At 36.3% G+C, this 12,731-nt stretch overlaps 1 protein-coding gene across 12 annotated transcripts in view; it reads right to left on the bottom strand.

Annotated features, from left to right (window-relative positions):
- Positions 1-3,476: 3,476 nt before the first annotated feature.
- Positions 3,477-12,731, bottom strand: part of GPR1 (G protein-coupled receptor 1) — a 34,812-nt gene continuing 25,557 nt past the window's right edge. For 4 of the 12 annotated variants that reach the window (XM_039352851.1, XM_039352852.1, XM_039352853.1 and 1 more), the window contains 2 exons: positions 5,707-5,881; positions 3,477-5,396 (listed from right to left, as the gene is read on the bottom strand). In XM_039352851.1, coding sequence (XP_039208785.1) covers positions 4,290-5,396; positions 5,707-5,805 — 1,206 coding nt within the window. In that variant the 5' untranslated portion in view covers positions 5,806-5,881 and the 3' untranslated portion in view covers positions 3,477-4,289. Of the gene's footprint in view, positions 5,397-5,706; positions 5,882-5,940; positions 6,076-12,731 lie in introns of all 12 variants that reach the window. The other 8 variants (XM_039352857.1, XM_039352862.1, XM_039352860.1 and 5 more) reach the window with 2 other exon arrangements.

Below are 12,731 nucleotides of genomic sequence, written 5' to 3' on the forward strand. Positions count from 1 at the left end.
ATTTTGTGATTTTCTCCAATTCTTTCTCCTATTCTGCAGTATTGTTGTTACTATTATAGATGGGGAATTGCCACTTTGAAATAGTTGTAACTAAACATGCTATGCAAAAGAACACTTCTACTCCAGACTTCGGTCTGCTTCGTGATGTTGTAACAGGAGAGCTCTCTTCTATTTGTGCAGTGAGATGATCAGTGCTGTCTCCAAAACTATTCACAGGGTTGTTGGGATGTTCTTAAAGCTGCTTTTTTCTACAGTTAGGTTTGGCAACTTGGACCTAGGCAAAATCAAAATTACGGCAAACTTTGTTCTTTTGCAATGGGGAATGTAGTTGTTCATTCATTTACTTTCTTGTATGGTTTATAGACCACTCCAATCAACTGACTCTTAGCAATGTAGAACTCCCCAAATTTATAATTTGGAATTCAAACAGACAGTAATCAAATTTAAAACAAAAACCATACCCTGTAATTTTGTGTACAACATAATGCACAATATAATCCTTTAGGACTGAACAGCAATATAAGTTGGCTGCTTTGTGGAAAGAGACTTTAAATTGCTTGGTTTGCACTTTATTTTTAATTACTGTATCTGCACATTTCTGAAAATATTTTACTTTGAGACAGGGAGGCTTAGAAGTTAGCGTCCTGGGTGTCTTTTCTAAAAAAAAGGTGCTGAGTTGAGTCACAAGGAAAAGCAGGTGCAATACCTCTGCTTCAGCATTTTGTTGGCTTCCTCCCATGCCCTCTCCCCTCCCCCCACCTGAAAGAGCAAAAAAAAAAATCCTCAAAAAAAAAGACCTATCCCAGCAAACTGTATAAACTTACGATCCCTTCAACATAAAGATATAAAACAAATGGTTAACAATACTTTTCAATCTGATCAGGGATAAAAAAATTTGACATTGACACCAATGATTTTTTTAGATTTGAGGAATGAGTAAGCCATTTAAATCTTTCCAAAGCTTTCTACTAGCAACCCACCAAGGACCAATTGATTTGAGTTAACTCAAATGCTATATAACTAGGGAGGCAATCATGCTATGGATGGAAAGAAAGGACTCTGGAACAACTTCTTTCCCATTATGTCTCTTTGCTTAAATATGCATTCAACTAGATAGAATCTCTCGAATCTGAAATTCATAGCTATCTGGGGAGGGGGTGTCTATAGAAGATGGAACATAATGAATTTACAGAGAAAGTCTAGGAGTTGTGGTCCCAACATATCTGAAACATACTAGATTGAGGAAACCTAGGTTAGACTAGATTGGAATCACGTATCACATTTTATCATAATCCATCCAGTCATGATTTATAGGGATGCTGAGTTCAGGCACTGATGACTGAGATTTTCAAAATACATCCTTATACTTCAATGTCATTTGCAGTTCTGAGTAATGATTTATTTTGGCAAAGTCACAGTATCCCAGTCATGGATTTATTATTGTTTCAACTCTATTCAAGGGCAATTGCAAAGATAATTATCCGTGCATTCTCAGTATATATTTTCCAGAAAAATGGAATTTGGGAGCAAAAAAAATGATGTGGTAACTGTAAGTCATGCTTATTTGAACATGGACATCTTGCTATAACATGGAAAAATAGAAATTGATCTTTTTAGTATCTGTTGAAATATTACTTAGGTCAATCTAAAATTGATTAAGGAAAACAAGCCAACATATATCTTAAACTTGGGGACATAACTGCATCCTAGGATAAACAGACAGCATACAGGTAGTCTACAACTTACAAAAATTTGTTTAGTGACCATTGGAAATTGCAATGGCACTTGAAAAATCAATGACTTATGAATGGTTTTCTCATTACGACCATTGCAGCATCTCCCCATGGTCACAAGATTAAAATTTGGGCACTTGACAACAGGCATGTATTTATGACAGTTGCATTGTCCTGGGGTCATGGGATCACCATTTATAACTTTCCCATCCGGCTTCCAAGGAGCAAAGTCAATGGAGGAGCCACATTTGTTTATCAACTGCACAATTCAGTTAACTGCAGTGATCTGCTTAATAATGGAAATTTCCATGCAATTTCTACCATGCTTCTCCATGAAATAACAAAATAAGAAAATACACACATAAAAGTTATTTTTACAAATGGAATGGAAATATGGTTCTCGGCATATAGGATGCAATCCTGAGCAGTGAAGTCCTGATGAAATCAGTACCTATTGTATGATTCTTACTGTAATAAAGCCAAGAGACAAAGAGTGCACAGACCACTTACAAGAGGGTGGTTTAAAAAAAAGTCAATGGTCATCACCATGAGATCAAATCTCTATCCCTTTTTGTATGTGTTGTATCTACTGGTGAACAAAAGAAGGGCACTTCCGCATCAAGATTTTATCACATTTTGAAACTCCTTGTGGTATCATATGAGTATAAGGACTGAATTTGGGAAAGGAGCAGCTCAGTGGCAGTTTGTTTAAAGTTGGTTAAAGTTGGTGTATTGCTTGCCACATTATGTCTCAGTGGAACTAGTGGGTGCTTTGCTTTTTCATTGACCAGAACTCTGATGTTACCCCTAGGTTCTAGACTGCAGGCAACTCTTCTCAGTTAGAGCTACAGCATCTTGTTCCTCTCTCCTTCTCTCTCTCCATTCCAACCACTGAGAGAGAACCATCTGGTTATAAGATGCCAAATACTGGTCTTTTACCATTGTGCTATAAGAGCTGGCTGTTAATACTTGTAGCCAAACAAATGCACGTACTGAAAGCATGATGAGAAAGAGGGCATCGACAATTTATTTTATTTCTTTTATTCATGCAATGGAAGAGAGAGGGAATATTGTTGTTCTGGGCTCTGGAGTAGCTTGCAGCAGAACACTGGTTAAACTCTGCATTCTCCTTTGATCAGATGGAGGCATGCGCTGTCTGGCTAATGATGTTCTGTGCATGTTCTCAATATTTTGAACTCAGTAGTGGTGAACATGTCTTCAGGACAGTTTTGAATTGTATCAGAACATCTGCATAGTAGGAGCAACATTAGTATGGAAATGGCCTCAAAAGGAAGGTCCAGCAAATGTGGGATATGGGCAAGAATTATCCAATGAACGGGGAGGGACTCCATCTAAAGAAATTTCAGTGTGCTATAAGAAAATAATGAGTGGTGGTGGCATTGTAAACCACATTTTCTAATGTTTATGATTACATCTGTGTTTATTTCACGATTCCTTGATCTTTAAAAGCCCCCTTTATTTATAAACACCATTTTCCTTCTGTTATATTGCAAAAACTACTACCATACTCCTTCCTTCTTTAAATACAAATATTCTCATAGATTTCTGTAGGTATAAACTTTTTAATGGCCCACACCTCATGTATAAATATCTCATTTTAATCATTGGCTGGCCTGAAAAATGTTAATATTATATGCAGTTCTAGTGGTACATAACATAACCAGCAGAGTTAATTATGCCTTGTAAGCAAGATTACTCATTCAGATGCCTCCCTGAAAGCAATAACAGAAAAGTCCTTTAATATATGTAAATGTCTATATTCAAGCAACAACAGTAACAAAAGAAGAGATCAAATTGTGCTTACATTATATATTTTCATTTGTGCTAGAAGCATCGTAAATACAGTACTGTATTACCATAGCACTATAATATAATACTGTATTACTATAAATATTGTAACATTGTGCATTTTAGATAACATAAGAAAATATTTATAATAAACTTCCTCATACATACATACATACATACATATATAGCCCAGAATTATTGATCTGCCCTGAATTCCCCACTGATACCATTTTTTTTATTTTTGAAAAATGATAAAAAAGCAATACTAGGATATAGAATATATTTCAAAATCTTATGCGTCTACAAAATCTCTTTTTTTCTTCTTCTTGTGTTTCCCTTGTAACATTTTTAATCTCAGCCTAGAAAAATTCACCAAGCTGAAACTGATAGGAAAGCAAAGATTATTCTCATATTGTTCTACTTTATCAGTCTGAGACTACTCCCCTATAACTCCTAAAGGATAATTAGTGAAAAAGATTGATTGCAGAAGCCTTATTATACTTGCAAGTGAAATGTTGGGGCCTTCAGCCATATGTTTACATTGTTCTAAGCTGCATTAATGTTCATCCCTATTTGACTGAGAAGAGTTCAGGCAGGAGTTAAGAGAGACATATGTGTTCTGAGAGCTCTGTCAAAAATTAAAGATCTTTAACAGAACTTGTAAAAAGCTTATCGTCTATTTGTTTGTACTCAAGACGTATGTTAACCTAGTACTAAACTGAATTTAATTTACAAAGAGACAGGCAGTCACTGCAAAATTTCCTCCAGAGTGTGTTCTATCACTGGGGCTTCAGTCAACTGCAGACTCAGGGAATTCTGACCGTGATCGCTCACTGTGGCAGATCGGCTGACTTCCCACAGGGTGTGTTTGACCAACTCTGAGAATGTCACACTAAAGGAGGATGAGAGCTTCTTACTGAGAAGGACATAAAGGATAGGGTTCAGGCTACTATTGATGAAGGCAAAGCCAATAGAAAGAGGTATGGCACTTTCAAACAAATCATGCAAAGAGGTATTATGATGAGCTGACAGTTCCAGAATGGTAAATATTTGATACGGGGTCCAGCAAATAAAAAAAACCACCACCACCACAAGAATAGTCCAGAAGAGCCTGCTGGAAGTTAGTACTGTAATTTTTTTAACCTGGCTGACTAGAAAGGAATAACAAACAATCATAGTTAAGAGTGGAAAGAGATAGCCACAAATGAACTTTATCCATGTAAGTGTGTGATGTCTGAATACAATAACATCAAACTCATGGTGAAAGTTGTAATAGCATATGGTGACATTTTGGGGTGATATAAATGTGTCTTTGAAATACAGTGCTGGGCTTCCAAGAACTGTAGCCAAAATCCAGATAAGCAGAATCAGGATACAGGCATTCCTGAGTGTCCGATGCTTATAGGAGAAGGCAGGGTGGATCAGATGGACATAACGATCAATGCTGATTGCTGTCAGGAAGAAGACACTGGCAAACATGTTGAGCAAGGTCATAAAAGCATTTGCTTTGCACAACCATTTCCCAAAAGGCCAGTGGAAGCCCATGATGACATATGTAATATATAGGGGCAGGAACAAAACAAATATTAAGTCTGCAATTGCCAAGTTGAGGAACCAGATGGATGTAACTGTCTTATTCCATTTGAAGCCCATGATCCAAATAACTATTGCATTGCCAGGTACTCCTAAGAGAAAAGCCACCATCTGTAGCACAAGAGAAGTGATTTGTGTATGACTGAGGTAGGCCTGGGCTGGCTCATCTTCCTCATAATCTTCGAAGTATTCAGTAAAGTTATCTTGGTACAGGAAGTCAGTTGATGACATGACCACACTCTGTCTCCTGCGAACTTGGATCTGGGGCAAAAAGGGATAGAGCAGGTAGTTACAAGTATAACAGTGGTATTTTCAAGCAATGTACTGGTATCCATAGGCTCCCAAATGCTGCTCAATTATTCAACCTTGTATGGCAGTTTTCAAATATTGATCTGTATGGTAGATGAACTCTTATTTAAAAGATATGGGAGTGTACGGTATCAGAAAACAGCAAGGTATCATTGCACCAATTGTACCCAACATAACAATACAGGGTATAGTTTATTTAGACCACCTCATGCTCATGACTGTATTTAGTGTTTTGTCCAAGGACAATGACGATTACTCGTACCTTGGAAGTGTGAGTCCAATTGAAGAAAGAGCCTACAGTTTTATGCCAATGGCTTCTGCTTATGATTTGAATACTTCTTATCATATTTATTACTATCATTGTATATATTTCCCAGAAACACTTTGCTTTGCATCTTCTTGACACTTCTATAAATGGATGTTATAGTCCACTGTATCTGGGGAAAAAATGAAATGAAAAAACAGGCTGGGAATAGCTGTCACAGAATCTGCCTACCTTTAAGTGCTTTTTCCCTAAGGCTCTCTGTGATGTTGACGGGGTTCACACATCCACTAAATCAGTCATAATGTACTTTATTTGGTCTGACGTAACATGATATGTGAATGCAGCTTGTAGTTTCTATTTCTTGATCTGTGGGTTGGTGTGAGATAAGAATTCAGCCACTTCTGAGAGATTAGCAAAATATGGTTAAGCAAAATACAGTTCTGCGTGTGAAAGTCCATCCTTTCTGTAAAATATGTAGTTTATGGTTAAGACATTAGGGCAGAAACTAGGAAAGTCTAAGTTCTAGTCCCATCTTGGGCACAAAGCCAGCTGGATTGCCTTGGGCCAGTTATTCTCTCTCAGCCCTAAAAAGGAAGCAATGACAAAGGACTTCTGAAATCCAAGAAAACTGCAGGGACTTGTTCAGGAGTCAAAAAGTCAAAGTCACAAAAAATGCATATGGAAAAGTAGAACTACACTATTGAAACTCCCTGCACTAAAAATGACAAATCGGAAAAACACAGCACCTCTCAAGAGGTGGGAAGCTTGGCTGTCTATTGCTTGTCAAAAGTGTTCAAGTCAGTACCTACAGGGTACTATCCTACAAAAACTTACAAAAGAATTCAAAAGTGGTAAAGCATGAAAAACAATGAAATGGTCAGAAAGCAACATTGTTTAAAATAGAAATTCTTTACCATCTGTAAAAATAAAACAATAAATTAAGAAGAGGTGCTTCTTTAGAATATATTACTTGCTGCAATACTTTCCCCTCCACAGAACACCTCTGAAAGAAAGTCAGATAGAAAAATGCTATGAAACGCTAATGGTTGATACTCTATGAACACCTTGTCATTAAAACATAAGTTAACTCTTTACAATCTCTTTTTTAAAGGCCATAACCAAATATCACCCTTTCTATACTTCTATGCTTTCCAGAGAAAATAACATGCATTTATTTACTCCCTCTGCAAACTATGCCTCATCTCCTAATCCATTTTATTCTGATGTATAGCAGTTATGTGCACCTTTACCCAAACACTTTGGTATGTATTTTGACATAGTATGTACGTTTTTAATTGCAAGCCCACAGCATGGAAGAAACAGTTTTCTTAATTTTAAAATCACAGGGCGTATGTGAAAACAAAACACACTTTCCATATAAGTACAATCATAACATAAAAGGGAGCTACAGCTTTGTTCACTTAAACACAGTAGCTCCCATCCCTAAAATAATTTATATACAATGGAAATTTCTGTTTTTAAATTGTAAGGATCCTCTTCTACTTGTTTAGGTACAACTTTATGCAAACTATCTGGGAAAAAACCCTATTCAATTTGGTGATGAAGCTTAAGAACAGTTTTTGAGATGTCATGGATCCCACTGAAAGCATTTAGAGTCATACTATTGAAAATTTCCATATGCCACTCAACCTCATTAAGTTTAATTAACTTCATAGCTAAATAATCAAAACATGCAATGCAGATGTACTTAGAACAGCATGTGCAAGAACAGCTTGCTGAATTGAAAGGAACACTTTTGGGGGCAATTTTGTAAATTATGTTAAAAACATCAATAATAAAACCAGCTTGACATACTTTCATTTTATTCACAGTGGCAAGATTTTAGATATTATTTACAGTACATTGGTCAGTATTATGAATATAGCCTGGCGATAAATGATCCCCACATAGGAGAAACATGTTTTTTAGCATATTTGCTATTCAACTCAGATGGTTAAATCACCTGACTTGATTCTGACTTTTAATGCACTGAGAAAAAGTCAAGTCAAATGAATAAATACATTTAACTTTTTTTCCTCCCCTTTCTCTTTTTTAACAAATATGCCACAAACAGAATAGTAGGTGATTTTTTTTTTAAATCAGTGGCTGCCTTTAGGCTGGGCAGAATGTGTTACTGTGTGACTGAACATATAGGAAGGTAGAAAACATAATAAACTTAGAGTAGCTTCGCTTTTATTACACCAAGTATACGTTGATCTGGAAAACTGCTTTTGAAGACTTTCAAAATTCTGTCAATTTACCTACCAGCAATTAAAAACATTCCAGAATACCAAGTGGTTATTATGTCCTGAGTTTATCAGCCTCAGTGGACCTGACAATTAATACTATTACTAATTGAAATTAACAATAATAACATTGTGAGGAAGGGGAATTAGCAGGATGAAGTCACAGGAACACACGGATAAATTTAACCTTTATTCTGTGCTCCTATCACTCCTGTTCCATTCTATTAGCACCACTAGAAGATTTCGCCACAGTGCCAATATTAACTTCAGTAGCAAGCAAAGCTTAATTTGAAAAATAGGGTTATATTTTAAAATGTTCTCTCTTTAATTCATGGAACAGACACTTTTTCTGTAGTGGGGGTGGGGTGAGCTGAAGAGGCAGTGCCGGGAGATGCCTAGGGAGGAGTCAGTGAGGGCAGAGAGGGGTTGGGGCTTGGCTAAGGCCAAGGTGGTGGTGGTGTGGGGGGATAATCCTGAGGGAGAAGGTGATAGGGAGGAACGGGAGAGGCTTCTGTGGGGTAAGCCTGAGGAAGAGAAGTGGATAGAAGAGGAGAGGTTTCTGTGCAGCAAGCCGAGGAGGAGGAAGAAGGAACTGACAGCCACCTGAATACTTTCTCTGCACATGACCTGCCTGCTGACAGAGGCTGGCCACCATCTCATCATGTGTCCCAGCCAAGCAGAGGTGCCTAAGCGAGGGACCACTGTGAACTGGCAGCCATACCAAGAGGGCCAGGAGAACCCAGACTACAGTGGCCTTTTAGGGGGTAGTGCTACATTTCCATAGCAATAAACTTACAGGTTTTGCAAATTTGCAGTAGAAGCAATGCACAAAATAGCCAGGTTGATGTCGATAACATCACTAATCTCCTTTTCCCCAGAACAGACTTGCCCGGGCACATAGATACATACAAAACAGGTGAGTTTTTAATAATTTTAAGCACAAGTAGCACTTTTCTGGTCCATAGGGGGGAAAGGTGCTTTCCTGAAGCAAAAAGAACGAACAAGACTGACAACCGAATTGCAAAGTACTGCAAATCCTCCATCCGTACCACTGAGAAAGTGAGCAAGAGCAAAGGAAGAAGCACACTTGCCAGCTTAGAAGAGAAAAATGAGGCAGTTCTTGCCTTTATTTAAGTGAAAATGCAGCATCTTAATGAACAAAAATTTCTGAAGATTGTGCTGATCCTCCCTTTGGCTTAACATAGAAATCCAAAATCTCACCAGCAGTGCAACTATGACTTTTTAGTCAAGATTATTTGCATATGATCCAGTTTCATTTCTGTAATCCTCCAAGAACATGAAATGGCTGTGCTTTTGGAAAGTGTGTTCTTGAACATCTCCTCAGTTATACAGATGGAATTAATACAAACTTTATATATAATATACCAGTGCAATCATCTGTGAATCTAGCTTACCTAGCAGGATAGACCCTAAATGCATTACTCTACTATTGTTATCATTCCAAGTTAGCAAGGTCATAGCCAGGAGTGGGATTCAGATATGTGAGCAACCGGTTCTCTGTGTGGATGCCGCTTCTGAAAGTCTATTCTGGGCCTGGGCAACAAAAAAATAGCTTCCGGTTCTGCCGAAGTGGTGCGAACTGGCTGAATCTCACCACTGCCTATAGCATATTGGTGGGATAAATGGGAGTTCAACATATTTAAAGACATCCAAGGATGTCAAAGGCCAACTTTCCCCATTCATCTCCAGTCTTTCTTTCTTTCATCTGTTCCCCTCAGTATTGGCTTCAAGCTTGCATTATCTGCATCTTCTAAACAAATGGAAGATTAAACTTTTTTCTTTCAAATGTTAGCGTTAAATTAAAAAATGTTATTTAGCAGAGAGAGGGTATATGGCTTTGTGGTAAAGATAACTTTTGAAAATATTTTCAAAATGTGACATTTTGTCCAGGATGCAAGATATATCATGTAATTCTTCCCAAGAGGATGAATTACACTCAAAACACCAGCACCACCCATATGAGTCATGAAAAAAATTGTAAAAATGAACAAGTCTTTAAACAGCTGCAGTTGGAAATAGTTTTGGGGTCAGAATGAATAAATGTTATTTTCAGTGAAAATAAAGTCAACTGGTCACTTTCAGTAAAAAAAAAAATACTTGCTTTTCTTAATAAGGAACTCGGTCTTGTTGCCATTTTGTCTATATATTCAATGTTTTAGCCCCAAGGCATTTGGGGTCACATATATAAATGTATGTATACAAACACAAATATACATATTATTTTTTCAGTAAAAAAACCCTTGCTTTTCTTGTTGCATATATAAACATACAAACATATTTACAAACATAAATACGCACATTATTTTCTCATTTGGTTTCTCCTGTATTTTTCTACACATTTCCAAATATCTGATATTTGAGAAGAACATTTCCATTAGGCACAATCTTATAGATATAAAGCACCATCCTAGGCCGCTGGAGTGTATCCAAATTTTGGATAATGCAAACTGATATACTTTCTAATGCTGAAGCAAAATTTGGTTCAGGCTTTTTTGTATTTTAATTTATTTTTCTTTTTAAATTATGTTAATAGTTTATCCAATCATTGCAGACTGGAATATAGAAAATTCTTTTGTCTGTTATTGGATGTATGTATGTATGGACTGAATGATACTTTCTCACACTGCTAAACTGCAAGATAAACTGTCTTGGCTCTTTTAGTCAGGCTAGGATAGGACTGTGTTTGTCTTAACAAGATGTCTATAGTTTTATCTTCCAATAAGATAGAGAACACTTTAGTGTTGATCGACATCTGGTTTGTCTCTTTGTGGACTCTAAATAACCTTATTATTTTTTTCCTCGTGAACATCCTAAATTTTATGCTCACCGGTTCTTTAGCGTTCATTTAAATGAACATGTGTGGTATTATATGTAACATGTTTAACTTCATGAAACTGATTTTCTATGCAAGGGGGAGGATGCCTTTGTCTTATCCAATCAACTTTTCTTTTGTAATTTCCCTTGATGCCTTAACTATAAAAGAAAATAGAAGTTGGGTTTTGAGGTTCCCTCTTTGAAAAGGACCCCTTTTATTAGAACATTCTGAATAAATTATAATTAAATGATCTTCTGCCTCAGTTTGCTTCTTTGAGGTCTGCATATATTAGGGCACGAACCTAATGTAAGAGGAACACCACAGTAAATAAACCATCTATATTTCTTTTGAGTATTAAGCAGAAGATCACTTTTAATGGAGGACAATTCATTGTGGTGTTGCTTTTTTGTCCTGGTAAAGTAAGTCTGTGTTCATTCATGGGGCTAAATTATAATTCTTTTATTTACTGTATATTTTAAAAATTGCTAGTGGGATATATGAGCCCTTTATCAGAAATCTATTGATTTAGATTAAACAAATTCTAGCTGTAATCCCTAAAGTATTGATATATTCTAGTCACAACTGGCAATCAATTTAAAAGTTAGAAGAAATTCAAGACCTGGCAAACCTTCAAAAATAGCAAGATGCTCTCCTGCTTGAAAATCGAGTACTAAAGTAATTGTGTTTGACGAGGAGTACAGAGGGTATGATTGCAAGTTAAATATAAATGGTGACACACTCAGTATGTATCTAGAATGTTCATTAAAGATGGGAAAATGGATAGAGAAAACCTATGAGGGATATATGTAGGAAAGAATGGAAAAGGCAGTGCATAAGGGAGTGTGTCTCCTCACTTTGTTAAAAGCAAGTAAGAATGGGGAATTTAAAAATTAATTGAGTGTACTTAGAATAGGTTACTGAAAATTGTCTGGGGGGTAAAATTATTTAATTTATTTAATGATTTAATTATTTAAATTATTTTAAATTATTTAAATTATTATTTAAATTGTTTAAAAGAAACAGACCAAATAAAAGAGGAGGTGAAGTTGCTCTCTATATAAGAAATAACTACATCTCTACAAAAATAGAGCACAACAATGATGAAAACTGTCTTGAATGCATTTGGGTCAATATAAAAGGGGGGATAGAATCAAGATCATGTGAAGTGTTAATACCATTTTATAATGCCTTGATAAGGCCACACTTGGAATATTACATTCAGTTTTGGTCACTACAATGTAAAAAAGATGTTGCGTCTCTAGAAAGAGTACAGAGAAGAGCAACAAAGATAATTAGGGGACTGGAGGCTAAAACATGACCATTAGAACAATTAATCAGTGGACCAACCTGCCTCCAGAAGCTGTGAATGCTCCAACACTGGAAGTTTTTAAGACGAGACTGGACAGCCATTTGTCTGAAATGGTATAGGGTTTCCTGCCTGAGCAGGAGGTTGGACTAGATGACCTCCAAAGTCCCTTCCAACTATTATTATTATTATTATTATTATTATTATTATTATTATTATGAGATAGGTCAAGAATGGATGAATGAATATTAAATGAATGTGAACTGAATATCAAAGTAAATGAGAGAGATGAGAAAAATACATTTAGATGGTTTGGTCATGCAGACAGAATGAAAACTGAATTGTAGAACAAATATATAAAGGAAGAACAAATGCATTAAAAGAGAAGAATGAGAAAATTATGGTTGCACAGAACTGACATCTTTAAAAAGATAAGTGAAAAGATAAGGATAAAACAGCAATTGTCAGAATCCAATTATATTTCATCTTTAATTATCAAACATAGAAACTCCCAATTCTGCCTTCTCTGGATTCTGCCATAAGAGGGAGAAAAGGGGGAGAGCAAAGGGGCTTTATGGCCCTCACTTCCTTCAGCACACTTCAAAAGACTGAATGTGTGTTTATTGTGGCCTCT

Source organism: Crotalus tigris, unplaced genomic scaffold, assembly GCF_016545835.1.
Source record: "Crotalus tigris isolate CLP2741 ecotype Arizona unplaced genomic scaffold, ASM1654583v1 scf7180000018485.2372832, whole genome shotgun sequence".
NCBI lineage: Eukaryota > Metazoa > Chordata > Lepidosauria > Squamata > Viperidae > Crotalus > Crotalus tigris.